At 45.9% G+C, this 26201-nt stretch overlaps 1 protein-coding gene across 5 annotated transcripts in view; it reads left to right on the forward strand.

The window, feature by feature from the left end:
* The window catches only part of LOC140202466 (tetraspanin-9-like), a 204610-nt gene that overhangs the window by 54770 nt on the left and 123639 nt on the right, over positions 1-26201 (forward strand). For 4 of the 5 annotated variants that reach the window (XM_072267336.1, XM_072267337.1, XM_072267335.1 and 1 more), the window contains one exon: positions 25276-25355. In XM_072267336.1, coding sequence (XP_072123437.1) covers positions 25293-25355 — 63 coding nt within the window. In that variant the 5' untranslated portion in view covers positions 25276-25292. Of the gene's footprint in view, positions 1-24750; positions 25356-26201 lie in introns of those variants that run through there. The other variant, XM_072267333.1, reaches the window with a different exon arrangement.

Below are 26201 nucleotides of genomic sequence, written 5' to 3' on the forward strand. Positions count from 1 at the left end.
AAGTTGATTGGTGGAAGAGACAGAGGGCCCTGGAAGGAAGAAAAGGGAGGAGGAACACCATAGGGAGTGGATAGCCGGGTAAGGAGATAAGGTGAGAGAGGGAAAAGGGGATGGGAAATGGTGATGGAGAGGGGGGGCCAGTACTGTAAGTTCGAGTAACCAGTCTTCATGCGATCAGGTTGGAGGCCACCTGTTCCTCCAACTTAAGTGTGGCCCTAACCCAACAGTGGAGGAGGCCGTGGATGGACATGTTGGAATGGGAATGGGAAGTGGAATTACAATGGGTGGCCACTGGGAGATTCTGCTTGTTGTGGTGGATGGAGCGTAGGTTCTCAGCAAATCTACGTCAGGTCTCACGATATACAGGAGGCGATACCCTGCACACCGAACTCAGTATAAGACCCCAACAGACTCACAGGTGAAGTGTCACCTCACCTGGAAGGACTGTTTGGGGCCCTGAATGGTGGTGAAAGAGGAGGTGTAGGGGCAAGTGTGGCACTTGGTCCACTTGCAAGGACAAGGGCCAGGAGGGAGATCAGTGGGGAGGGGCGAATGGACAAGGGAGTCGCGTAGGGAGTGATCCCTGCGGCAAGCAGAAAGTGGGGGGAGGGAAAGACGTGTTTAGTGTTGAGATCCCCTTGGGATCTTCCAGTGACCACCCGTTTAAATTCCACTTCAAAAGTTTCAAGGTTTCAAAGGTACATTTAATGTCTGAGAAATGTATACAATATCCATCCTGAAACGCTTTTTCTTCACAAACACCACGAAAATAGAGGAGTACCCCAAAGAATGAATGACAGTTAAATGTTAGAATCCGAAAGTCCCCTCCCAGCTCCCCTCCCTCCCGCACGTAGGCAGCAGCAAGCAACAATCTCCCGTTGCCCCATCGGCAAAAAAAAACATTGGCACCGGCCACCGAGCACTCAAGCGTGAGCAAAGCAACAGCAAAGACACTGACTTGCAGTTACCCAGTATTCGACATACCACAGGTTCTCTCTCTCCCTAATAAGGGAGAAAGACGTGTCTCCGTTACACAGCAAAAAGTGAGAAATAACGAACAACTCACTGGTTTATGATGTTAAAAGTCTGTTGTGTCGCTTTTTCTGAGCTCTGTGCCCAAAGTGGAGGATTACAAATACCTGGGGGTACGAATTGACAATAAACTGGACTGGTCAAAGAACACTGAGGCCGTCTACAAGAAGGGTCCGAGCCGTCTCTATTTCCTGAGGAGACTGAGGTCCTTTAACATCTGCCGGACGATGCTGAGGATGTTCTACGAGTCTGTGATAGCCAGTGCGATCATGTTTGCTGTTGTGTGCTGGGGCAGCAGGCTGAGGGTAGCAGACACCAACAGAATCAACAAACTCATTCGTAAGGCCAGTGATGTTGTGGGGATGGAACTGAACTCTCTGACGGTCGTGTCTGAAAAGAGGATGCTGTCCAAGTTGCATGCATTCTTGGTCAATGTCTCCCATCCACTACATAATGTACTGGGTGGGCACAGGAGTACATTCAGCCAGAGACTCATTCCACCGAGATGCAACACAGAGCGTCACAGGAAGTCATTCCTGCCTGTGGCCATCAAACTTTACAACTCCTCCCTTGGAGGGTCAGACACCCTGAGCCAATAGGCTGGTCCTGGACTTATTTCCTGGCATAATTTACATATTACTATTTAACTATTTATGGTTTTATTACTATTTATTATTTATGGTGCAGCTGTAACGAAAACCAATTTCCCCTGGGATTAATAAAGTATGACTATGACTAAGATCTTGGGTCTCTGGGCACACAGCCTTGGATCTTCCATCTCCCCCAGCACACTGATTTCCTGCCCTGACACTGAATTCCAATCCCACCCCCCCCCACACATCACGAAATCTTGAACGCCCGAAGGCATGAAAGCAGGGGAGTGGGGATGACGGAATGAAGTGGATCAGCCCATGATTGAATGGCAGAGCAGACTCGATGGGCCGAATGGCCTACTTCTACTCCTAAATCTTATAGTCTTATAGCATGAACATCGATTTCTCAAACTTCCAGTAATGCCCCCCCCACCCCCTTCACCATTCCCCATTCCCTGTTCCCTCTCTCACTATCTCCTTTCCTACCCTTCACCTCCCACTGGTGCTCCTCCCCCTTTTCTTTCTTCCATGGCCTTCCGTTCTCCCCCTTCACCAGCCCTGATCTCTTTCACCAATCAACTTCCCAGCTCTTTACTTCACAACTCCCTCATTTATAGATAGCATTTGAGCTGTGCTCAGCTGCACAGTCATGGATGTAGAGAGAGTAGAGCAGTGGGCTAAGCACACACCCCTGAGATGTGCCAGTGTTGATTGTCAGAGAGGTGGGGATGTTATTTCCAATCCGCACAGATTCTGGTCTTGAGTTTGGAAGTCAAGGATCCAATTGGACAGGGAGATACAGTGTCCCAGGTTTTAGAGCTTGTCGATCAGAACTATAGGAATGATGATGTTAAAAGCTGAGTTGTAGTTAGTAAACAGCATCCTGACATAGGTATTAGTATTGTCCAGCTGATCCAAGGCCACGTGAAGACCCAAGGAGATCATGTCTGCCGTAGACCTACTGTGTCCATAGGCAAATTGTAATGGGTCCAGGTCCTTGCTTAGACAGGAGTTAATTCCGGCTATAACCAAACTCTCAAAGCATTTCATCACTGTAGATGGGAGTGCCACTAGACAGTCGTCATTAACACAACTCACTGTGCTCTCCCAGGCCTTCGGTATTATTGGTGCCCTTTTGAAACAGGTGGAAACTTCCGACTGTAGTAATGAAAGATTAAAAATGTCCTTGAATACACCACCAGTTGCTTGGCACAGGTTTTCAGAGTCCTAACAGCTACTCCAACGGGGCCTGTAGCCTTGCAAGGGTTCACCCTCTTGAAAGATGGTCAGTTTAAGATGAGGGAATTTGGAGGGTTAGATGTAGGGTTATGTGAAATGACTATTCAAGTCTGGGCAGTGTCAGTTTTAGATAAAGAAGAAAGGAAATGTAAAGGGGATTTGAGAAATTTCTTCTTCACTGAGAGGATGGAGAGCTTCTCAAGAATTTGTATGATTATCCGGAAAGCTGTGGGCCGCTAAAAGATTAATTTAGATACATAGTGTAATGCTGATGGGCCAAAGGTCCTGAGTCCATGTACTCAGTTCCCACAGTGTTAAAAATTGCTGCGTCTGAATTTGAAATTCATTTTTAAAACACTTGTGAGAACCAGCCTGTGTTGTGTCACCAGCTTCATTATCCTTTGAAACATATTCTTCAAGTGATTGTCTAACCAAGAATATTGTTCTCTCAGCCTTTCTGAGCATCTGTTAAACCGGACAGGGGTCACCCTGATGGGTAGGAAGAACCCTCGCTGGCATCAAATGCTGCAAAAATAATGTCCTGTGTGTGTGATTCCGCTGCAGAATCTTGCTGACAGTTTGAAGAGTTGGCTCTGGTATGTGACTTGGATGAATATCAATTACCCAAAGGAATGTATGGAACTGAGTGCTATTTGCAATGTAGGGACTGAGTGCTATTTGCAACGTAGGAACTGTGTGCTATTTGCAACGTAGGGACTGTATGCAGTTTGTAACGTAGGGACTGAGTGCTATTTGCAACGTAGGAACTGTATGCAGTTTGCAACGTAGGGACTGTGTGCGGTTTGCAACGTAGGGACTGTGTGCGGTTTGCAACGTAGGGGTCTCTGTGCGGTTTGCAACTTAGGGGTCTGTGTGCAGTTTGCAGTTGAGGAGATTGTACTATTTCAACGTGAGGCATAGTGTGTAGATTAAAACATAGGGGACAGTGTGCAGTTTGCAGCGTGGGGGACTGTGTGCGGTTTGCAATGTGGAGCACTGTGTGAGGTTTACAACATGGGAGCTGTGCACGGTTTGCAGCGTAGGGGTCTGTGCGGTTTGCAACGGGGGGGACTGTACAGTTTGCAACGGGGGGCTGTACAGTTCGCAACGGGGGACTGTGTGGGTTGTAATGGAGGAGACTATTATTTCAACGTGAGGCATAGTGTGTCGTTTAAAACTTAGGGGACAGTGTGCAGTTTACAGCATAGGGGACTGTGTGCGGTTTGCACTGTGGAGCACTGTGTGAGGTTTACAACGTGGGAGCTGTGCACGGTTTGCAGCGGAGGGAACTGTGCTCTTTGCAACGATGGGAACTGTGTGGTTTGCAACGTAGGGATTTCTGTGCTATTTGCAACGTGGGGTACTGTGTGGTTTGCAACATAAGAGACTGTGTGCGGTTTGTAATGTAGGGATTTGGGTGCTGTTTGTTACAATGGGGACTGTGTGCGGTTTGCACTGTAGGGGATTGTGTGCATTTTACAATGTGGGGAACTGCTGTTTGCAATGTAGGGGACTGTATGAGGTTTGCATGTGTTATTTGTCATGGGGACTTTATGCCATTTGCAACATCAGGCACTAGGTGTGGTTTGCAACGGAGGGAAGTGTGTGCAGTTCACAATGTGGGGACTGTGCTCTTTGCAACACAAGTGAGTGTGTGCAGTTTGTAACATTTGGAACTGTGTGCCGTTTGCAACGGTTGGGACTGCGTGCAGTTTGCATGTTGCTCTGCCTGTGATCGCTGTTCTCAAGTGCAGCTTGTGATGTGACGCTGGGATCTTTCTGATGCCTCCAATCTTTTAGAGTCACACGTTTTTCTCCTGGTTTACTTTACTTGCTTTGGATGCTGGTACAAAAGCCGGTCGTATGCTGAAACAATCTCTCTGCTCCTTTAAGATGCAGCTGTGCTAACAGAATTGTTCCTGGGACTAGACCCCTCCCCCATTTTACACCACAGTTAATCTGTCATTATCAGTCAACCCTGTTTAAAATATTAAACCCAGAGCACGCTTACTCGGAATGGATAGACCAGAATGTGGTTGTACAGACATCTGTCTAAATTTGTTTAAGATGTGTGCATAGTAGAAAAATCACTGAAATTTTTTATAATGTAAAAGATAATATGAGGAGATATAGATTTAAGGTGATTTGAGGAAAGTATAGGGGGGATGTCAGAGGTAAATTCTTTATAAAGAGAGGGTTGAGTGTGTGGAATGCCCTGCTGGGGGTGGCTGAGGCAGACACATTAGGGACACTCAATAATCTCTTAGAAAGGCACGTGGAGGATACAAATATGTAGGGTTGTCGAGGAGAGAAGGGTTAGATTGATTTGAGTAGGGTAAAAGGTTGACACATCGTAGGCCAAAGGACATGTACTCTACTGTGTTCTGTGTAACAGATAGTTTGAAATTAGTAGGACTGAACAGAGGTTACTCTGTTTATGAAGAGCGACCTTGACTAAGCTGATGGAATTTCTTGAGGTTGTAACTGACCGATTTGATAACTGGAGGAGGTTGGTGTGATGTACCGGGACCTTCGGAAGACCTCTATTCAGAAACCACACACAAACCAGAGAACATGACATTCTGAGGAATATGTTGTTGGGGTGCGGAGATTGGGAAATGAACAGGAAATGGGGATTTTGCAGAGTGTGTTGTGACAGCAGGGATCAGTGCTGAGGCTCCAGCTGTTGACAGCTTCCTGGACTCGGGCATATGTGTGGATATCTGTTGTGTATTCAATATTTCTAATATTTGATAACTATATTGTTTGTGTAAGCATTCTTTATTTGTTGAAATAATGCATTATAGGTTATATGTAAAAATAATGTGAATTACATGCATCATGACACTACCACGTGATACGTGTGCACCTTGCTTAAAGTAAAAAACAAGTTTTCCTGGCTCCCGTCTATTTTGCAAATAGTTTTATGTTTTGGAGATACAAAACAGCAGTGACAAGTAAGTTTAAAATGAACCTGAGACGACTACCTACTTGTTGAAGTGCTGCAGGACATTTGACTTTAAAAAATGCGCAGTGAGAGATGGTCAAGTTTTTTAAAAAGCTCAGTATGTTTTTTTTCCTTCGGAGCAGCATGTTTTTTTCACAAAAGGAAAGATGACAGAGTTTTAAGAAAGGCAAGAGATGGAAGAATTCACAGGTTTATAAAGAGTGAGTACTGGGTGATAATCATAAAAAAAAGCAGAAATGGCTGGCTATATGGGAAAGATAGACACGTTCAATTACACAACAGATAACTGGTTGCTGTGTATGGAGCAGATTGAGCAGTATTTTAAAGCAAATGGAAAAGCCAATGAGCAACAAGTACCAGTTTTGTTGACTCTGCATTGGCTGGAAAAGAATAGTTTGCTCCAACCAAACCAGCCAAAATGAACTTTGCTGATATCATGAAAGGAATGCAGGAACATTTAGAAGCAAAACCATTGTTCATTGCAGGATGCTTTAGGTTTCATAAGCTTGCATGTGCCTGTCAGAATAAAAGGTAAAGATAGCAGGTTTACAGAAGGGAATCTGTGCTTTCAAGAGATTTTGACACCCTGGTTAAGAAAAGAAAATGGAGGTGCATTGTAGGTATAGGCAGGGATGAACAAATGAGGTGCTTATGGGGCATAGGAAATGCCAGAGAACACTTAGGAAAGGAATCAGGGGGCTAAAAGAAGGCATGAGGCTGCCCTGACAGATACAGTGCAGGGGAATCCAAAGGGATTCTACAGATATGTTAACAGCAAAAGGATTGCAAGGGGCAAAGTTGGCCCTCTGGAAGATCAGAATGGTAATCTATGTGTGCAGCCAAGAAATGGGGGAGATTGGTATTTTTGCATCTGTATTTACTCAGGAGATGGACATAGTGAGGTAAAGCAGCAGCAAGTTTGTGGGTCCTATGCAGGTTACAGAGCAGGAGGTGTATGCTGTCTAAGGGCAAATCAGGGTGCATAAATTCTCAGGGCCTAGTAAGGTGTTGCCTTGAACCCTATGGGAGGCAAGTGCAGAAGTTGCAGAGGACCTGCAAACCAGGCAAAGATATTTAAATCATCCTTAGTGACAGGTGAGGTAACGGAGGATTGGAGGACAGCTAATGTTGTTCCACTGTATAAGACGATAAGATATTTCAGCAAGGCATTTGAGAAAGACTTATTGAGAAAATAAGGAGGCATGGGATCCAAGAGGAAGTTCCTTTGTGGATCCAGAACTGGCTTGCTCACAGAAGGCAAAGAGTGGTTGTAGATGGATCATATTCTGCATGGTGGTCGGTGACCAGTGGAGTGCCTCAGGGATCTGTTCTGGGACCCCTACTCTTTGTGATTTTTATAAATGACCTGGATGAGGAAGTGGAGGGATGGGTTAGTAACTTTGCTGATGACACAAAGGTTCGGGGTGTTGTGGATAGTGTGGAGGGCTGTCAGAGGTTACAATGTGACATTGATAGGATGCAAAACTGGGCTGAGAAGTGGCAAATGGAGTTCAACCCAGATAAATGTGAGGTGGTTCATTTTGGTAGGTCAAATATGATGGTAGAATATAGTATTAATGGTAAGACTCATGGCAGTGTGGAGGATCAGAGGGATCTTGGGGTCTGGGTCCATAGGACACTCAAGGCTGCTGCACAGGTTGATTCTGTGATTAAGAAGGCGTATGGTGCATTGGCCTTCATCAACTGTGGGATTGAGTTTAGGAGCTGAGAGGTAATGTTGCAGCTATATAGGACCCTGGTCAGACCCCACTTGGAGTACTGTGCTCAGTTCTGGTCGCCTCACTACAGGAAGGATGTGGAAACCATAGAAAGGATGCAGAGGAGATTTACAAGGATGTTGTCCTGGATTGGGGAGCATGCCTTGTGAGAATAGGTTGAGTGAACGTCCTTGGAGCGATGGAGAATGAGAGGTGACCTGATAGAGGTGTATAAGATGATGAGAGGCATTGATCATGTGGATAGTCAGAGGCTTTTTCCCAGGGCTGAAATGGTTGCCACAAGAGGACATAGGTTTAATGTGCTGGGGAGTAGGTACAGAGGAGATGTCAGGGGTAAGTTTTTTTATGCAGAGTGGTGAGTGTGTGGAATGGGCTGCCGGCGATAGTGGTGGAGGCGGATATGATAGGGTCTTTTAAGAGACTTCTGGATAGGAACATGGAGCTATGGGTAACCCTAAGTAATTTCTAAGGTAAGGACATGTTTGGCACAGCATTGTGGGCCGAAGGGCCTGTATTGTGCTGTAGGTTTTCTATGTTTCTATATAGGAGCCGAATTAGGACATTTGGCCCATCGACTCTGCTCTGTCATTTCATCATGCCTGATCCGTTTTCTCTCCCAGCTCCAATCTCATGTGTTCTCCCCAGACCCCTTCATGACCTGATTAATCAAGAATCTATTAACCACCGTCTTAAATATACCCATGAGGTGGTCTCTACAGCTGCATGTGGCAACAAATTCCAGAGACTGGTCACTGTCTTGCTGAAGAGATTCCTCCTTATCTCCATTCTAAATGGACATGCCTCTATTCTGAGGCTGTGTCCTCTGTTCTCTGACTCCCCCACAAAAGGAAACATCGTCTCCACAAAGCAGAAATCAGTGGGAAGGCAGAGGTTTGGGAAGCTTTTAAAGATCTACAGAGAGAAACTAAAAGAATCATAAGGAAGGAAGAGATGAAATATAAAAGAAAGCCAGTAAACTAGATCAAAGTGGATAGTGAAAGCTTTTCAAGTATGTAAAAAAAAGAGAGATGAGAGTGGATATAGGACAGCAAGAAAATGAGGCCGGAGAAATGATAGTGCGGACAAGGGGATGGCAGATGAATTAAATGAATATTTTGCATCAGTCTTCACTGTGGAAGACACCAGCTGTATGCCTGATGTTGTAGTGTGTGAAGGAAGAGAAGGTGCAGTTACTATTACAAAAGCGAAGGTGCTCAAAAAGCTGAATGACCTAAAGTTATGTAAGTCACCCGGACCAGATGAACTGCGCCCTAGGGTTCTGAAAGAGGTAGTGGTAGAGATTGCGGTTGCGTTAGAAATGATCTTTAAAAAAAAATCATTGGATTCTGGCATGGTGCCAGAGGACTGGAAAATTGCAAATGTCACTCCACTCTTTAAGAAAGGAGGAAAGCAGCAGAAAGATAATTATAGACCAGTTAGCCTGACCTCTGTGGTTGGGAAGACGTTAGAGTCAATTGACAAGGATGAAGTTATGGAGCACTTGGTGACAGAGGACCAGATAGGACAAAGACAGGATTGTCTCCTTAAGGGAAAATCCTGCCTGATGAACCTGTTGGAATTCTTTGAGGAGATTGCAAGTAGGATAGATAAAGGGGATGCAGTGGATGTTGTATATTTCAATTTCAGAAGGCCTTTGTCACGATGCCACATATGAGGCTGCTAAATTAAGAGCCCATGGGATTAGATTAGATTGTGAGAACACTCAGTCCTCTTTTATTGTCATTTAGAAATGCATAAATGCATTGCGAAATGATACAATGTTTCTCAGGAGTGATATCACAGAAAACAGGACCAACCAAAGTCTAACACTGACAGAACCACATAATTATAACATATAGTTACAGCAGTGCAAAGCAATACCATAATTTGATGAAGAACAAACCATGGGCACAGTAAATATAGTCTCAAAGTCCCGAGTCAATGGACTCCTGAGTCCCCGATAGCAGGCGGCAAAAGGGAGAAACTCCCTGCCATAAACCTCCAGGCACTGACAACTTGCCGATGCCTTGGAAGCAGCCGACCACAGCCAACACCAAGTCCGTCCGTCCGAAAACTTCGAGCTTCCGACCAGCCCCTCCAGTACAGCCTCCCGAGCGCCATCCTCTGCCGAGCGCCTTCGACCTCGCCCCGGCTGCTGAAACACGCAAAGACGAGGATTTCGAGGCCTTCTGCTCCGGAGATTCCGGTTACCACACAGTAGCAGCGGCAGCGAAGCAGGCATTTCAGAAATTTTCCAGATGTTCCTCCGTACTCTCACGTCTGTCTAATCAAATCAGAATTGTGCACGGTCCCCTACTTGACAGATAACAGACATCACCACCGAAGTGGCTGCACGTGCTGCCGTTGCGCCGCCATCTTCTCTTCATCTTTACAGGAAAGATTCTAGCATGGTTAGAGCATTGGCTGATTGGTAGGAGGCAGCGAGTGGGAATAAAAGGATCTTTTTCTGGTTGGCTGCCAGTGACTAGTGGTGTTCCGCAGTGGTCAGAGTTGGAACCGTTTCTTTTTATGCTGTATATCAATGATTTAGATGATGGAATAGATGGCTTTGTTGCCAAGTTTGCAGATAATATGGATATTGGTGGAGGGGCAGGTAGTGTTGAGGAAACAGGTAGGCTGCAGAAGGGCTGAGTCAGATTATGAGAATGGACAAGAAGTGGTAAATGAAATACAATGTTGGAAAATACATGGTCATGCACTTTGGTGGTAGAAATAAATGTGCAGACTATTTTCTAAACGGGGAAAAAAAATCCAAAAATCTGAGATACAAAGGAACTAGTGCAGTACACCCTAAAGGTTAACTTGCAGGTAGAGTCAGTGGTGAGGAAGGCAAATGCAATCTTAGCATTCATTTCAAGAGGTCTAGAATACAAGAGCAGAGATGTGATGCTGAGGCTTTATAAGACACTGGAGCGGCCTCACCTTGAGAATTATGAACAGTTCTGGGCTCCTCATCGAAGAAAAGATGTGCTGGCATTGGAGAGGGTTCAGAGGAGGTTCAAAAGGATGATTCCAGGGATGAAAGGGTTATCATATGAGGAACATTTGATGGCTCTGGGTCTGTACTCGCTGGAATTGGAAAGGATGAGAGGGAACTCATTGAAAACTTTTGAATGTTGAAAAACCTAGACAGGATAGATATGGAAAGGATGTTTCCCATTGTGGGGGGTGTCTAGGACAAGAGGGCACAGCCTCATAATAGAGGGACATCCATTTAAAACAGATGAGGACAAATTTCTTTAACCAGAGGGTGGTGGATTTGTGTAATTTATTACCACAGGCAGCTGTGGTGGTCAGGTCGTTGGTTGTATTTAGAATATAGAACATAAAACATAGAAATCTACAGCACATTACAGTCCCTTCAACCCACAATGTTGTGCCGACCATGTAACCCACACTAGAAACTGCATAGAGTTACCCTACGCATAGCCCTGTATTTTGCTAAGCTCCATGTACTTATCTAAGAGGTTCTTAAAAGATCCAATTCTATTTGCCTCTACCACCATCACTGGCAGTGCATTCCACACACCCACCGCTCTCTGTGTGAAAAACTGACCCCTGACATCCCCTCGGTACCTATTTCCAAGCACCTTAAAGCCATGGACCTTTTTGTTACTCATTTCAGCCCTGGGAAAAAGCCTCTGACTATCCACACAATCAATGCCTCTCATCATCTTATACACTTCTATCAGGTCACCTCTCATCCTCTGTCGCTCCAAGGAGAAAAGGCCAAGTTCACTCAACCTATTCTCATAAGGCACACTCTCCAATCCAGGCAACATCCTTGTAAATCTCCTCTGCACTCTCTCTATAGTAGCCACATCCTTCCTGTAGTGAGGTGACCAGAACTGAACACAGTACTCCGAGTGGAGTCTCACTGAGCTCTTATATAGCTGTAACATTGCCTCATGCCTCTTGAACTCAATCCCACAGTTGATGAATACCAACACTACATATGCCTTCTTATCAACACTGTCAATGTGTTTTGAGTGTCCTATGGACATGGACCCCAAGATCTCGCTGATCCTCCACGGTGCCATGAATCTTACCATTATATTATATTCTGTCTTCTAATTTTACCTACCAGAATGAACTACTTCACATTTATCTGGGTTGAACTCCACGTACAACTTCTCAGCCCAGTTCTGCATCCTATCGATGTCACACTGTAACCTCTGACAACCCTCCAACTTTTGTATCATCAGAAAACTTACTAACCCACCCTTCTACTTCCTCATCCAGATCATTTATAAAAATTACAAAGAAGAGGGGTCCCAGAACAGATCCCTGTGGAACACCACTGGTCACCATCCTCCACAAACTCTCTACAACCACTCTACCTTCTGTGGGCAAGCCAGTTCTGGATCCACAAAGCAAGGCCTCCTTGGATCCCATGTCTCCTTACTTTCTGAAGGAGCCTTGCATGGGGAACCTTACTGAAATCCATATACACTACATCCACTGCTCTACCTTCATCAATGTGTTTTGTTACATCCTCAAAGAATTCAATCAGGCTTGTAAGGCATGGCCTGCCCTTGACAAAGCCATGCTGACCATCCCTAATCAGATTATCAGAATCAGAATTAGGTTTATTATCACTGGCATGTGATGTGAAATTTGTTAACTTAGCAGCAGCAGTTCAATGCAATACGTAATGTAGGAAAGAAAAAAAAGTAAAACATCATAATAATCAAGTAAATAAATTATGTATATTGAATAGATTTTTTAAAACGTGCAAAAACAGAAATACTGTATATTAAAAAAAGTGAGGTAGTGTCCAAAGCTTCAGTCCATTTAGGAATCAGGTGGCAGAGGGGAAGAAGCTGTTCCTGAATCTCTGAGTGTGTGCCTTCAGACTTCTGTACCTCCTACCTGATGGTAACAGTGAGAAAAGGGCATGCCCTGGGTGCTGGAGGTCCTTAATAATGGACGCTGCCTTTCTGAGACACTGCTTCCTAAAGATGTCCTGGGTGCTTTGTAGGCTAGTGCCCAAGATGGAACTGACTAGATTTACAACCTTCTGCAGCTTCTTTCGGTCCAGTGCAGTAACCCCTCCATACCAGACAGTGATGCAGCCTGTCAGAATGCTCTCCACGGTACAACTATAGAAGTTTTTGAGTGTATTTGTTGACATGCCAAATCTCAAACTCCTAATAAAGTATAGCTGCTGTCTTGCCTTCTTTATAACTACATCGATATGTTGGGACCAGGTTAGATCATCAGAGATCTTGACACCCAGGAACTTGAAACTGCTCACTCTCTCCACTTCTGATCCCTCTGAGGATTGGTATGTGTTCCTACATCTTACCCTTCCTGAAGTCCACAATCAGCTCTTTCATCTGACTGATGTTGAGTGCCGGGTTGTTGCTGAGACACCACTCCACTTGTTGGCATATCTCACTCCTGTACGCCCTCTCGTCACCACCTGAGATTCTACCAACAACGGTTGTATCGTCAGCAAATTTATAGATGATATTTGAACTATACCTAACCACACAGTCATGGGTATAGAGAGTAGTGGGCTAAGCACACACCCCTGAGGTGTTATATTATATCTCTTCAAATGCTCATAAATCCTGCCTCTCAGGATCTTCTCCAACAACTTGCCCACCACTGAAGTAAGACTCACTGGTCTATAATTTCCTGGGTTATCTCTACTCCCTTTCTTGAACAAGGGAACAATGTTCGCAAACTTCCAATCCTCCAGTACTTCTCCTGTCCCTATTGATGATGCAAAGACCATCGCCAGGTTGATTTAGGTTCTTGATTGGACATGGCATAAAAAGATATGGGGAGAAGTCTGGGGATTGGGGCTGAGGAGGGGAAACAGGATCAGCCATAATTGAATGGTGGAGCAGACTTGATGAGCCAAATAGCCTACTTCTGCTCTTAAGTCTTATGGTCTTATCATCTTATAAGGGGCCCTATAGTTCTGATCGAAAAACTCCCAAACCTGGATTTCTGTACCTCTCTCTGCAACTGGATTCTTGGTGACTTACTCAGAAGACCAGAATCTGTGCAGATCAGAAATAACATCTCCACCTCGCTGGCAATCAACACTGGCCCACTGCTGGCATGTGCGCTTAGCACACTGCTCTCTATACCCATGACTGTGTGGCTAGGCACAGCTCAAATGCCATCTATAAATCTGCTGACAACACAACCATTGTTGGCAGAATTTCAGATGGTGATGAGAGGATGTAGTGGAGCGAGCTAGATCAGCTAGCGGTGTCCCAGCAACAACCTTGCATTCAATATCAGTAAGACCAAGCAACAGATTGTGGACTTCAGAAAGGATAAGGCGAAGGAACACACCAATCCTCAAAGAGCCACCAGAAGTTGAAAGGGTGAGCAGTTTCAGGTTACTGGGTAACCATATCTTTGATCTATCCTGCGCCCAACATATCAATGTAGCTACTAAGTTGGCATGGCAGTGGCTATATTTCATTGAGAGTTTGAGGAGATTTAGTACGTCACCAAGGCACTTGCAAATTTCTGCAGATGTACCATGGAGAGCATTTTAACTGGCTGTGTCACTGTCTGGTGTTGTGGGGTGAGGGGTGCTACAGAAGGTTGTAAGCTTACTCAGCTCCATCGTGGGTACAAGCCTCCTCAAAAAAGCAGCGTCCATCATGAAGGACCTCCCCCACCCAGGACATGCTTACTGTAACTCACTGTTTTTTCTCTGTTATTGTATTGCAGTGTACAAAGACAACACATTTCAGGACATTTGCTGGTGATATTAGTTCTGGTTCTGATACTCTGGGCCTCTGGAAATGAATGCTAACATTGCATTTGCCTTCCTCACCACCGATTCAACCTGCAAGTTAACCTTTCGGACAAGGACTCACAGGTTTCTTTGCACCTCTGATATTTGAATCTTCTCTCCATTTAGAAAATAGTTTACCTTTTATTTCTTCCACCAAAGTGCATGACCTTACAAATCCTGACACTGTATTCCATCTGCCAATCCTTTGCCCATTCCCCTAACTTGTCCAAGTCCTTCTCCAGACCCGCTGCCTCCTCAGCACTACCCGTGCCTCCACCTATCTTCATGGAAAATGTATAGCATGGAAAGTCAGTAACTTACCCATTGTGGTCAAAAAATTGAAAACAGAGTATTGAAACCAATTGATTTAAAAAGCAGTGAAGACAAGGCTACGGTGAACTGGAGCAAATAAACAAACTGTTGGACGAGCTCAGTGGGTTAGGCAGCATCTGTGGAGAGAAAGAAATGGCTCCCATTTCATTTGACATGCTACAGGGTGCTGAGCTGAGTTTCTCCAGCAGGGATTAAAAGCTGTTGATGTTCAACGGCAGCTCCACCTCCTTCTACATGAATCACTGCACGTACACCACACAGTTCGTCAGCGAGTCATGTAGCTCAGAAATAGGCCCTTCAGCCCACATTGTCCATTTACACTAATCCCATATTAGGATGTATGATAACCTATTCAGGTGTGTCTCTGAACGTAATGGCTGTATCTAATTCTGCCTCCTCCTTTAGTGAGTTCTGTATATCAGCCACTCAGTGTGAAACAACACTGCTGAGATTCCTTTTAAAACTCCTTCTTCACACTTCTCATATTTGATGCCCTCCCATGGGGTAAAAATTCGATGAACCTGTGCCTCTGATAATCCTATCCACCTCTGTCAGGTCTCCCCTGGCCTCCTACATTCAAGCAAAAATAGTCCCACCTTGTCCAGTCTCTTCCCCATAATCAAAGTCTTGTGATTCAGGCAACATTCTGGTGAATCTACACTGCACTCTCTTCAGCACAAACACATCTTTCCTATAGTTTAGCGATCAGAATTGCAATGATTTATAAAATTCCATCTTATTCTGTGCCCTGACCTTTCAGGGAACTACAGACATAGATGCTGAAACCCCTCTGTTCATTAATGTTCCTTAGTGCACCACCATTACTGTGTATATCCTACACCTAGCTAACTTCCCAAAATACATCACATCACTCTTGTTGCAATTGAGTTCCATTGGCCAAAACTCCACCCAGTGTTTCATCTGATCTGTATTCATGGACAACCTTCCTCACTACCCACAACACCAACATGTTTAACTCATCTGAAAGCCTCCTACACTCACATTAAAGTCATTAATATTTATTGAAAACTGCAAAGGTTTCGTGCAGATCGTGAGGAAGAGAATAGTCTGTTGGCCTCTGTTGCAGGAGCCATTGAGTACAGGTGTAGAGACTGCATCTGAAATATCTGTCTCCCCACCTTAAGAAAATGTTTGCAAATGAGAGTTTCAAGTAAATTTATTATCAAACTATATGTTACCATGGGCATACTGAATAAATCCGATAACCATAATAGAATCGATGAAAGACTGCACCCAACAGGGTGGACAACCAATGTGCAAGAGACAACAAACTGAGCAAATACAAAAGAAAATAACAGAAATTCTGCATAGTTCTGCGTAGGTACATTCCAATGAAACAGGGAAAGGATGGTAGGGTACAGGAACCGTGGTGTACAAAGGCTGTTGTAAATCTAGTCAAGAAGAAAAAAAGAGCTTACAAAAGATTCAAAAAACTAGGTAATGATAGAGATCTAGAAGATTATAAGGCTAGCAGGAAGGAGCTTAAGAATGAAATTAGGAGAGCCAGAAGGGGCCATGAGAAGGCCTTGGCAGACAGGATTAAGGAAAACCCCAAGGCATTCTACAAGTATGTGAAGAGCAAGAGGATAAGACGTGAGAGAATAAGACCAATCAAGTGCGACAGTGGAAAAGTGTGTATGGAACTGGAGGAGATAGCAGAGGTACCTAATGAATACTTTGCATCAGTATTCACTATGGAAAAGGATCTTGGCGATTGTAGGGATGACTTACAGTGGACTGAAAAGCTTGAGCATGTACCGTATATAAAGAAACAGGATGTGCAGGAGCTTTTGGAAAGCATCAAGTTAGATAAGTCACCAGGACCTAGGCTACTGTGGGAGGCGAGGGGGGAGATTGCTGAGCCTCTGGTGATAATCTTTGCATCATCAATGGGGACGGGAGAGGTTCTGGAGGATTGGAGGGTTGCAGATGTTGTTCCCTTATTCAAGAAAGGGAGTAGAGATAGCCCAGGAAATTATAGACCAGTGAGTCTTAGTTTAGTGGTTGGTAAGTTGATGGAGAAATTCCTGAGAGGCAGGATTTATGAACATTTGGAGAGTCATAATATGATTAGGAATAGTCAGTATGGCTTTGTCGTGTCTTACGAGCCTGATTTGAATTTTTTGAGGATGTGACTAAACACATTGATGAAGGAAGAGCAGTAGATGTAGTGTATATGGATTTCAGCAAGGCACTTGACAACATACCCCATGCAAGGCTCATTGAGAAAGTAAGGAGGCATGGGATCCAAAGGGAAATTGCTTTGTTGAAACAGAACTGGCTTGCCCACAGAAGGCAAAGAGTCATTGTAGACAGGTCATATTCCGCATGGAAGTTGGTCACCAGTGGTGTCTCTGTTCTGGGACCCCTACTCTTCATGATTTTTATAAATGACCCGGATGAAGAAGTGGAGGGATACGTTAGTAAGTTTGCTGATGACACAAAGGTTGGAGGTGTTGTGGATAGTGTGGAGGGCTGTCAGAGGTTACAGCAGGACATTGATAGGATGCAAAACTGGGCTGAGAAGTGGCAGATGGAGTTCAACCCAGATAAGTGTGAGGTGGTTCATTTTGGTAGGTCAAATATGATGACAGAATATAGTATTAATGGTAAGACTCTTGGCAGTGTGAAGGATCAGAGGGATCTTGGGGTCCAAGTCCACAGGACTCTCAAGGCTACTGCGCAGGTTGACAACGTGGTTAAGAAAGCATACGGTGCACTGGCCTTCATTAATCGTGGGACTGAGTTCAGGAACTGAGAGGTAATGTTGCAGCTATATAGGACCCTGGTCAGACCCCATTTGGAGTACTGTGCTCAGTTCTGGTCCCCTCACTACAGGAAGGATGTGGAAACCACAGAAAGGGTGCAGAGGAGATTTACAAAGATATTGCCTGGATTGGGGAGCATGCCTTATGAGAATAGGTTGAGTGAACTCGGCCTTTTCTCCTTGGAGTGACGGAGGGTGAGAGGTGACCTGATAGAGGTGTATAAGATAATGAGAGGCATTGATCTTGTGGATAGTCAGAGGCTTTTCCCCAGGGCTGAAATGGCTAGCACGAGAGGGCATAGTTTTAAGGTGCTTGTAAGTAGGTACAGAGCAGATGTCAGGGGTAAGTTTTTTTATGCAGAGGGTGGTGAGTGCGTGGAATGGGCTGCCGGCGACGGTGGTGGAGGCGGATATGATGGGGTCATTTAAGAGACTCCTGGATCGGAACATGGAGCTCAGAAAAATAGAGGGCAATGGGTAACCCTGGGTAATTTCTAAGGTAAGGACATGTTCAGCACAGCTTTGTGGGCTGAAGGGCCTGTATTGTGCTGCAGGTTTTCTGTGTTTCTGAATAACAATAATAAGTAAATAAGCAGTAATATCTAGACATGGATGAACAGCCTTTGAAAGTGAATTCTTAGGTTTGAGAACAGTTCAGATTTGGGGTGAGTGAAGTTATCCCCTCTGGTTCAAGAGCCTAATGGTTGAGGGGTAATAACTGTTCCTGAACCCTGTGGTGTGGGTCTTGAGGCCTCTGTACCTCCTCCCTGATGGCAGCAGTGAGAAGAGAGCATGGCCTTGGTGGAGGTTCCTGATGATGGATGCTGCTGTCCTGCGGCGATACTCCGTGTAGATGTGTTCAATGGTGGGGAGGGCGTTACCTGTGATGAAGTTGTAGGCAAGGTTCCTGGCATGGAGGATTTTCCATGTGAGGAGACATTAGACTGAGGTCAGTACTGTCCAAAGTTTCAATAAATGTAAGATAGTCACACTGAAACGCATGAAAATCTGACACGATGGGTTCAGGGATGCGATTTCCCCGATCGGTATGTTCGGACCTGGAGCACCATCTCAAAGAGCCATTCAGAACTGAGAGGAGAGGCTTCATCGTGAGGATAATCTGATCAGCCCCCACCTTTCCAACTCTCCACGTATCCCAGCCTTCTAGGTTCTAAGTACATTGATTATCAAAGTATGGCTACGGTATACAACCCTGAGATTTGACTTCCTTCAGGCAGCATAAAACAAAGAAACACAATAGAACCTGTTTAAAGAAAAACCCCACATAACAAAGACCATCAAAGACCCAAACTGTGAAAGAAGGCATCAGTTGTGCAAACAAATAAAAAATAAACAGGTAACACACGGAACGTGAACTGCCGAATCCACAGCCACGGAGCCACTGAGGCAAGTGATGCCAGTCCAGGGGCCTGGTGGTTGCAGGCTACGGCCACGGACTCAATTCAGCGCTGAAGCTCCTTGATCAAATTGCACAAATAGTTAAAGAAAAGTAACAAAAACCCATTGAACATGAACTGCAGAGTCTCCGAAAGTGAGTGTACAGCCACAAAGTCTGCTCAGGGCTGAGGCGAGTGAAGCCAGCCCAGGAGCCCGATGGCTGCAGGCCACAGCTGTGGAGTGAGTTCAGGGCTGAGGTGAATGAAGCCAGCCCACAGCTGTTTCAGAACCTGGTGGCGTGGCACCCAAGACTCCTGCATCTCCCGCTGGACAGCAGCAGCTTCATCCGTTTCCATAATGACCCAGAAACTTACAGAATTGGGGCAGCACAATGACATAGTGATTAGCATAACACTAGTACTGCACCATCAACCCGGGGTCAATGCCGCAGCTGTCTGTAAGGATTTTGTACATTCTCCCTGTGATTGCATGGGTTTCCTCCAGGTGCTCCAGTTTCCTCCCACACTTCGTGGATTAATTGGTCACATGGGTGGAATTGGTTACGTGGGTTAATTGGGCACATAGGCTCATTGGGCCGGAAGGGCCTGGAACCATGCTGTATCTCTAGATTAATTACATTGGCATCACTGTTTCTACCCAACCTCCACCAGCTTCCCACAAGGTGTGCAGAGGCTCGTGTATTGATATAACCAAAGCAGAGTTTAATAGGTTCTTAGATATTAAAGAAATGAAAGATACAGGTTTAGTGAAGGAAAGAGGTGCAGAGGGAAAGAGCAGACATAATTTAATTGTGTGATGAACCAATGGGCCACTCCTGCCCCCCATTGTTTACCCTTTCACATGCCAGGCATGCTGGTGTTTTGGTGTCCATTTGTGTGTGTGGGTCAGGGGGTGAGTATGCGGAGTTGTTTAATCATGTTCATCATAGGGAATTGTACCTCATTCATCTCTGTCTGTCTGTCTCTCTGTCCCTCCCTCTTCCTATCTCTCTACTCCCCTGTCTCCCTCCCCTCTGTTGTTCCTTCATTCTGTCTCCCCTCTCTCTCTGTCTCTCTCTTTCTCTCCCTCTCTCCTAGTGTCTCTCCCCCTCTCTGTTTCTCCCCGTCTCTCTCTCCCTCTCTTTCTCCCCCATCTCTCTCTCCTTCCATCCCTACCTCTTTGTCTCCATTTATCTGTTTCTCCTTCCCTTGCTTTTTCTATTTCTCTCTCCCACTCTTTCTGTTTCTCCATCTCTCATCCCCTCTCCTTCCCTCTCTCCCTCTCTTTCTTTGTTTCTCTTTCTCTTCTCCCCCTCTCTCCTCTGTCTCTCCTTTCTCTTCATTATCTCTTTCTCAAACTTTGTTCTCCTCCCCTCCGTCCTCCTCTTACCCTCTTGACCAGTGTTTTAACTTTATCAACCTTCTCACATTATCTCTCAGAGTGGGGGGTTCCAGAGAGTTGCTCTCTCTGTGAGGTTCCCATGCCCCTTGGTTTTAAATCACCAATCCATGATGTGGCAAATATTCAAGACTTCCCCACTGTAAAGATCAAAGTGACGTTCTTTGAAGTTCAGGCCCAGAGATCAGCTGTTTGTATGTGATAGGCTTTCTGTCTAAATTATTTATTTAGACAGAAATAAATACAGCAGGGAATTGGCCGGCTGGTGGCGTAGTGGCATCAGTGCCAGACTTCGGAGCGAAAGCTCCCAAGTTCGAATCCAGCTGGCTGCCTTGCACGCTTTCCACCCATGAGCTAGCAACTCGGCCTTGTAAAAATAAGAAAGCCTGCTAAAAAAACGCTGTCATGACGGCGTCCCGATGACTCCACTCGGAGTTAAGGGCTTTCTTCTTTCTTCTTCCTTCTTCCACGGCAGGGAATAGGCCCTTCCAGCCCTGCCCGGCAATGCACCCAAAGGATTAGTGACGGCTGAGTGATGGGGAAAGGTTAGACAGGGAAGGTCTTTATTCCTTGGAACTGGGGAGTCTGAAGCATGTCCTCAGAATCAGAATCTTCTTTATTATCACTGACATATGACACGAAGTTTGTTGTTTTGTGGCTGCAGTACAGTGCAATATATAAAATATTCTATAAATTACAATAAGATATATATATCTCTCTCATAAGTAGTGCAGGAAATTGGGACTAGCTGGGTCAGCATAGACAGATTGGGCTGAAGGGCCTTTATCTGTGCTGTGTCGTTCTCTGTAATTATAACAGGTTGAGATGTCCAGGCTGGTGAAGAAGGTTTTCAGCAGGACATGTCTATATTTGAGCTTGAGTGCTCAGAATGTATATGCTGTGCAGCATACGTGATGGCCTGGCAGGGGCATGGGCATAGAGCAGCCTATTTATAGTGTTGCACTGTCATGGGCGTAGAGTCTTTAATCATCCCATCCTGTGCATGTCTATTTCAGAACTAGCTTCACGCTCAACAATGTGAAGTATTTGTGGGACAGTGCAGCACATTCCCGAAACTCTCTGTACCTGCACTTTTTGGGCTGTAACATGGCAGAGGTGAACTGCCCTCATCCATGCACATGGGGCTTCAAGGTTCAAACAATTTCTGATTTAGATGATAGTGCAGGATATTCTGAATAAATATGCTTTAATCTAATCCTCCTGGCACTTCCTGGGGTGAGCTGCATATGAACTACTGATGTCACTTGTACTTCAGTGTAGTGACTGGTTGCTCTCCGCCAGTGCTAAAACTTCATCACAGTACTTTTGCCTAGATGCAAAGTTGAGGAGCACAGAACACAGGCTGCTTCCTAAATGCAGGATTGAGGGAAGGTTTCTGTAAACACAAGATTTGAGAGGGGCACTAGTAAAGGTGACAAACAAGATGAAGGGTCTCAGCCCGAAACATCGATTGTTTATTCCTTTGCATTTATGCTGACCTGACCTGCTGAGTTTCTCCAGCACTTTGGTTGACTCTGTGGTTAAGAAGGCATACAGTGCATTGGCCTTCATCAGCCGTGGGATTGAGTTTAGGAGCCGACAGGTAACGTTACAGCTATTTAGGACCCTGGTCAGACCCCACTTGGAGTACTGTGTTCAGTTCTGGTCGCCTCACTACAGGAAGGATGTGGATGCAATAGAAAGGGTGCAGAGGAGATTTACAAGGATGTTGCCTGGATTGGGGAGCATGCCTTATGAAAACAGGTTGAATGAACTCAGCCATTTTTCCTTGGAGCGACGGAGGATGAGATGTGATCTGATAGAGATGTATAAGATGATGAGAGGCATTGAACATGTGGACAGTCAGAGGCTTTTTCCCAGGGCTGAAATGGCTAGCACGAGAGGGCACAATTTTAAGGTGCTTGGAAGTAGGTACAGAGGAGATGTCAGGGGTAAGTTTTTTTTAATGCAGAGAGTGGTGAGTGCGTGGAATGGGCTGCCGGTGACTCTGGTGGAGGCAGATACGATAGGGTCTTTTAAGAGACTCCTGGATAGGTACATGGAGCTTAGAAAAATAGAGGGCTATGGGTAGCCCTAGGTAATTTCTAAAGTAAGTACATGTTTGGCACAGTATTGTGGGCCGAAGGGCCTGTATTGTGTTGTAGGTTTTTCTATGTTTCTATATTTTTGTGTGTGTTACTGGTAAAGATGATGTACAGAGAGAGGGTCACACTGTCCACCCCCCACTTCCTACACCACTGCCCCAGCTTACGATGTATGACCCATCGGTCAGACAGCACACAGAGGCTCTCTGTTGCCATGTTTATGTATGTGTGTATTTTGGGCCTACAAAGCCACACTGCCCAGCAACCACCTATTTAAGCCTAATCCAATCACATTACAATGTACAATGAGCTGAGGGCCCCCATTGGTCAGGTTTGACCATGGTCATTGCATGCCAGCTGTCTATATGATTTTCAGCCAGTGCACAAGCAGGCCAGGGCAGTACAACATGGAGAGCAAGCTTTTGCCCGAGCAACAGGCTCTCCCTCTCCACACAGCTGATGAATACAAAGCAACAGCAGAGACTGATTCAGTTTAGTACCAGCAGCACTGCTGGAGTTGGCACTCAGCTTTGAACTCAATGTAGAATTGCCTTAAGGACTCCAGCTCGGGATTTTTCCTCAGAGTTTACTCCTGAAGCCTTCCCCATGAGTCCGTATAACCATGAGGCAGTGGAGGTTTGAGATTAGAGTTCTCCTTCTAGATGAGCTGCCAACCACGGCTGAGAAGCCCCATCTGCCTAAAGCGACTGGTTTTAAGGCCCCAACAACCAGCCTTTGCTCCTTCTCCTGTCAGTAGAAACAGTTCTGATGGTTTAGAAGCTAATCCACACTTGAAGGCCAGGAGCTGGCCTTGGTTGTCAGAGGCTATTCGAGGTGCAGGTCATTGGGAGCATTTAATAGGTAGTGGGAGCTTATCCTCACTGCCTCTCCACCGTCACACCTCACCCACCCCCGGCAATGACCACCTTAAGGAATCTCGACCAATCAACTTACGAACTGGTACATCTTTGGACTGTGGGAGGAAACTGGAGCACCCATAGAAAACCCAGGTGAACACAGGAACAAAGTACAAACTCTGTTACACAGGACGTTGGAATTGAACTCTGAACTATGAACTCTGACACCCTCAGCTGTAATAGCATCACACTTAACTGCCATGCCACCCTGGCACCCCAAGTGTTCTTAAATACGTTCAGATTTTTACTGTTTCAAATTTTTAAGATCCTAAAGATCAAGCTGATTTCTGTTTTGCAGTGGGGTGTGTTGATAGTGACCCTGGGTTCAGGGATGGGCTCCTTCATGCTCACTGTTTACGTAAATGGTTAAAAATTTGCCAGTGCCAGTAGTCAGCCAATGTCAAACAAAATTTATTCTTAACCAGCAGTCCTGTCCGTCAGTGTGAAATTTGGTTAAATCCCTTTGTGGAATTTCCATTTAAAAGAAAAGTCCCATCTTCAGCTTGTTAAAAATCAAAGGAACTGCAAAAACACTGGAAACACTTAGCAGGCCTGGCAGTGTCTATTGAGGGAGAAATAGGGTCAATGTGAGTGTTCGATGGTTCTGCGCCTGTACTGGCTGGAGTTTAGAGGAATGAAGGGGGATCTCATTGAAACCTATTGAAAAATGAAAGGCGCTACACAGACTGCATGTGGCGAGGATGTTTCCTATAGTGGATGAGTCTAGGACTAGAGGGCAAAACCTCAGAATAGAGGGACGTTCCAATGGAGTGGAGATGAGGAATTTCTTTAGCCAGAAGGAAGTGAATATGTGGAATTCATTTCCACAGATGGCTGCGGAGGCCAAGTCTCTGGGTATATTTAAGGCCGAGTGTCAAAGGTTACGAGTGAAGGCAGGAGAATGGGGTTGAAAGGGTGAGTAAATCAGCCATGGTGAACAGATTAGATGGGCTGAGTATCCTAGTTCTGCTCCTACTGTATGCATTATGGTCATCCCATCCTGTTCTCTGGCCTTGCTGTGTCACCTCACCCCCGTCTCGTTCTGACAGAGGTCTGAACCACAGGGGTATCGGAGTGTGGATGGAGAGTGGTCACGTTGTGCTGAAGACAAGTCTGGTCCACCATCATCACTTTGAATTCCCCTTGGCCTGAGCAGAAGGGGTCAGTCTTGGGTCTCATACACTGACCTTATACTAGGCAGTGCGAAGGGCCTCGGACACGTCCTTTCCCTCTGCTCCTCAGCTTCCGCTGTCGGTGTGGAGACCCTTGGGATTTGGGCTCTTTGTCAGCCAGAGGCGGATAGTTAGTAGTGCTGGCCTCGAGGGCTCACTGTCGATTGGACGGGCAGGAGGAGAGCAGGCGTGTCTTGACAAGGGACTGGGTCACTGACTGCTCGAAGTGTATGGTGTAAAGTGCAGCCGACGTGCATTTGCCAGGAGATTACCGAGCTGACAGCTGAACGAGTGATGGCACTGGGGGGTGGGGGCTGGTGAACAGGCTGTTCTCTCTGTGCACACACTGAGTTCAGCGGCTGGATTTAGGCTTTAGAGAGGGGCTGCCCATTGAGCAGCTGGTGCTGAGGACTCTACTTTTCCAGTGTGGCTCTCTGATGGAGTTTGTTGCAGGGAGGTTCCCGACGTTGAGGCTAGCCTGCTCTACCCCTTCCTAAACACCAAGATATGATTGGCGGTGAATGTGGGAGCTGTGCAACGGAGGGACATGGAGAGGTCGAGTAGTGATGAAACATCCATACCCCGGAGCCTGTCAATGGAGAGCAGGGTCTCCGACGCCGGGCAGCCGTCCCACTCGGCCCAGCAGTTCGGCAGTGGCTTTACTGCGGCCGCTTTCTACGGCAACTCCAGCTCCCGTCCCAGGGGACTGATCGACCTAGGTGTAAAGAATGACAAGTACACAGCCCCCAAAGGCAGCAAGTATGTGGTGTTTTACCTGGACCTCTCGTTTGTTTTCCTCTTAGAGTTCCGGAGCTGCAGCATGGCCAGTGGCTGCCTGTGTTGTCTCAAGTATCTGATGTTTGTTTTCAACCTCATCTTCTGGGTGAGTAATACCTTCCACTGCTGGTGACCGACACCGACAGAGAACTGTGTGTGGGGTGGGGGAGAGCAGAGAGCTGTGTAGACATATACATGTGTGTCAGGCAAAGAGCTGGGCTATGTATGTCAGACAGGAAACTGCGTGTGTGTGAGTGTGAGGCAGCAAGTTGTGTGTGTGTGAGAGATGGAGAGGAGTGTTAGAGAGAGAGAGGAGTGTGTGTGTGAGAGAGGTGGAGGTACGTGTGAGAGCTGGGTGTATGTGTGAGAGAGAGGTGTAGAACTGGGAGTGTGTATGGGTGTGAGAGAGAGGTGGTGGAGTGCGTGTGAGAGCTGGGGGAGCATGAGAGAGAGAGGTGGAGGAGTGTGTGTGTGTGGGAGAGAGGTGGAGGTGTATGTGAGAGCTGGGAGTGTGTGACAGAGATGGAAAGCTGTGTGTGTGTGTGGGAGAGAGAGGTGGAGATGAGTGTGTGTATGAAAGAGAGGTGGGGAGCTGGAAGTACATCAAGCAGAGAGTTTGTGTGAACAACGAAAGAGCTGGGGGGGCTGATGTTGGAGCCAGTCCCTGGAATTAAAGTTGGGAGACAGAATGGAGTGTACTAAGGGAAATGAGTCCTCTTCATCTGGTGCCGAGTGTCTGTCTGTGGGCTGCAGGGAAGCTCATAGTGAGTATGGCTGTGCAGTGTGTACAGGTCACAGGTCACAGGTCCAGCCAACAGTCAGCCTGCTTGGAGAAAGAACATACTGAGAGAGCACTGTTTTCCTGGGGTCCTGTAAATTTCTGTGTTATTTTAGGGTTTCTGTATCAACATTTAACACCTCTTCCTCCTGCTGTTCTGGATGGTCAAAGCAC

This window comes from Mobula birostris, chromosome 9 (assembly GCF_030028105.1).
Source record: "Mobula birostris isolate sMobBir1 chromosome 9, sMobBir1.hap1, whole genome shotgun sequence".
NCBI lineage: Eukaryota > Metazoa > Chordata > Chondrichthyes > Myliobatiformes > Myliobatidae > Mobula > Mobula birostris.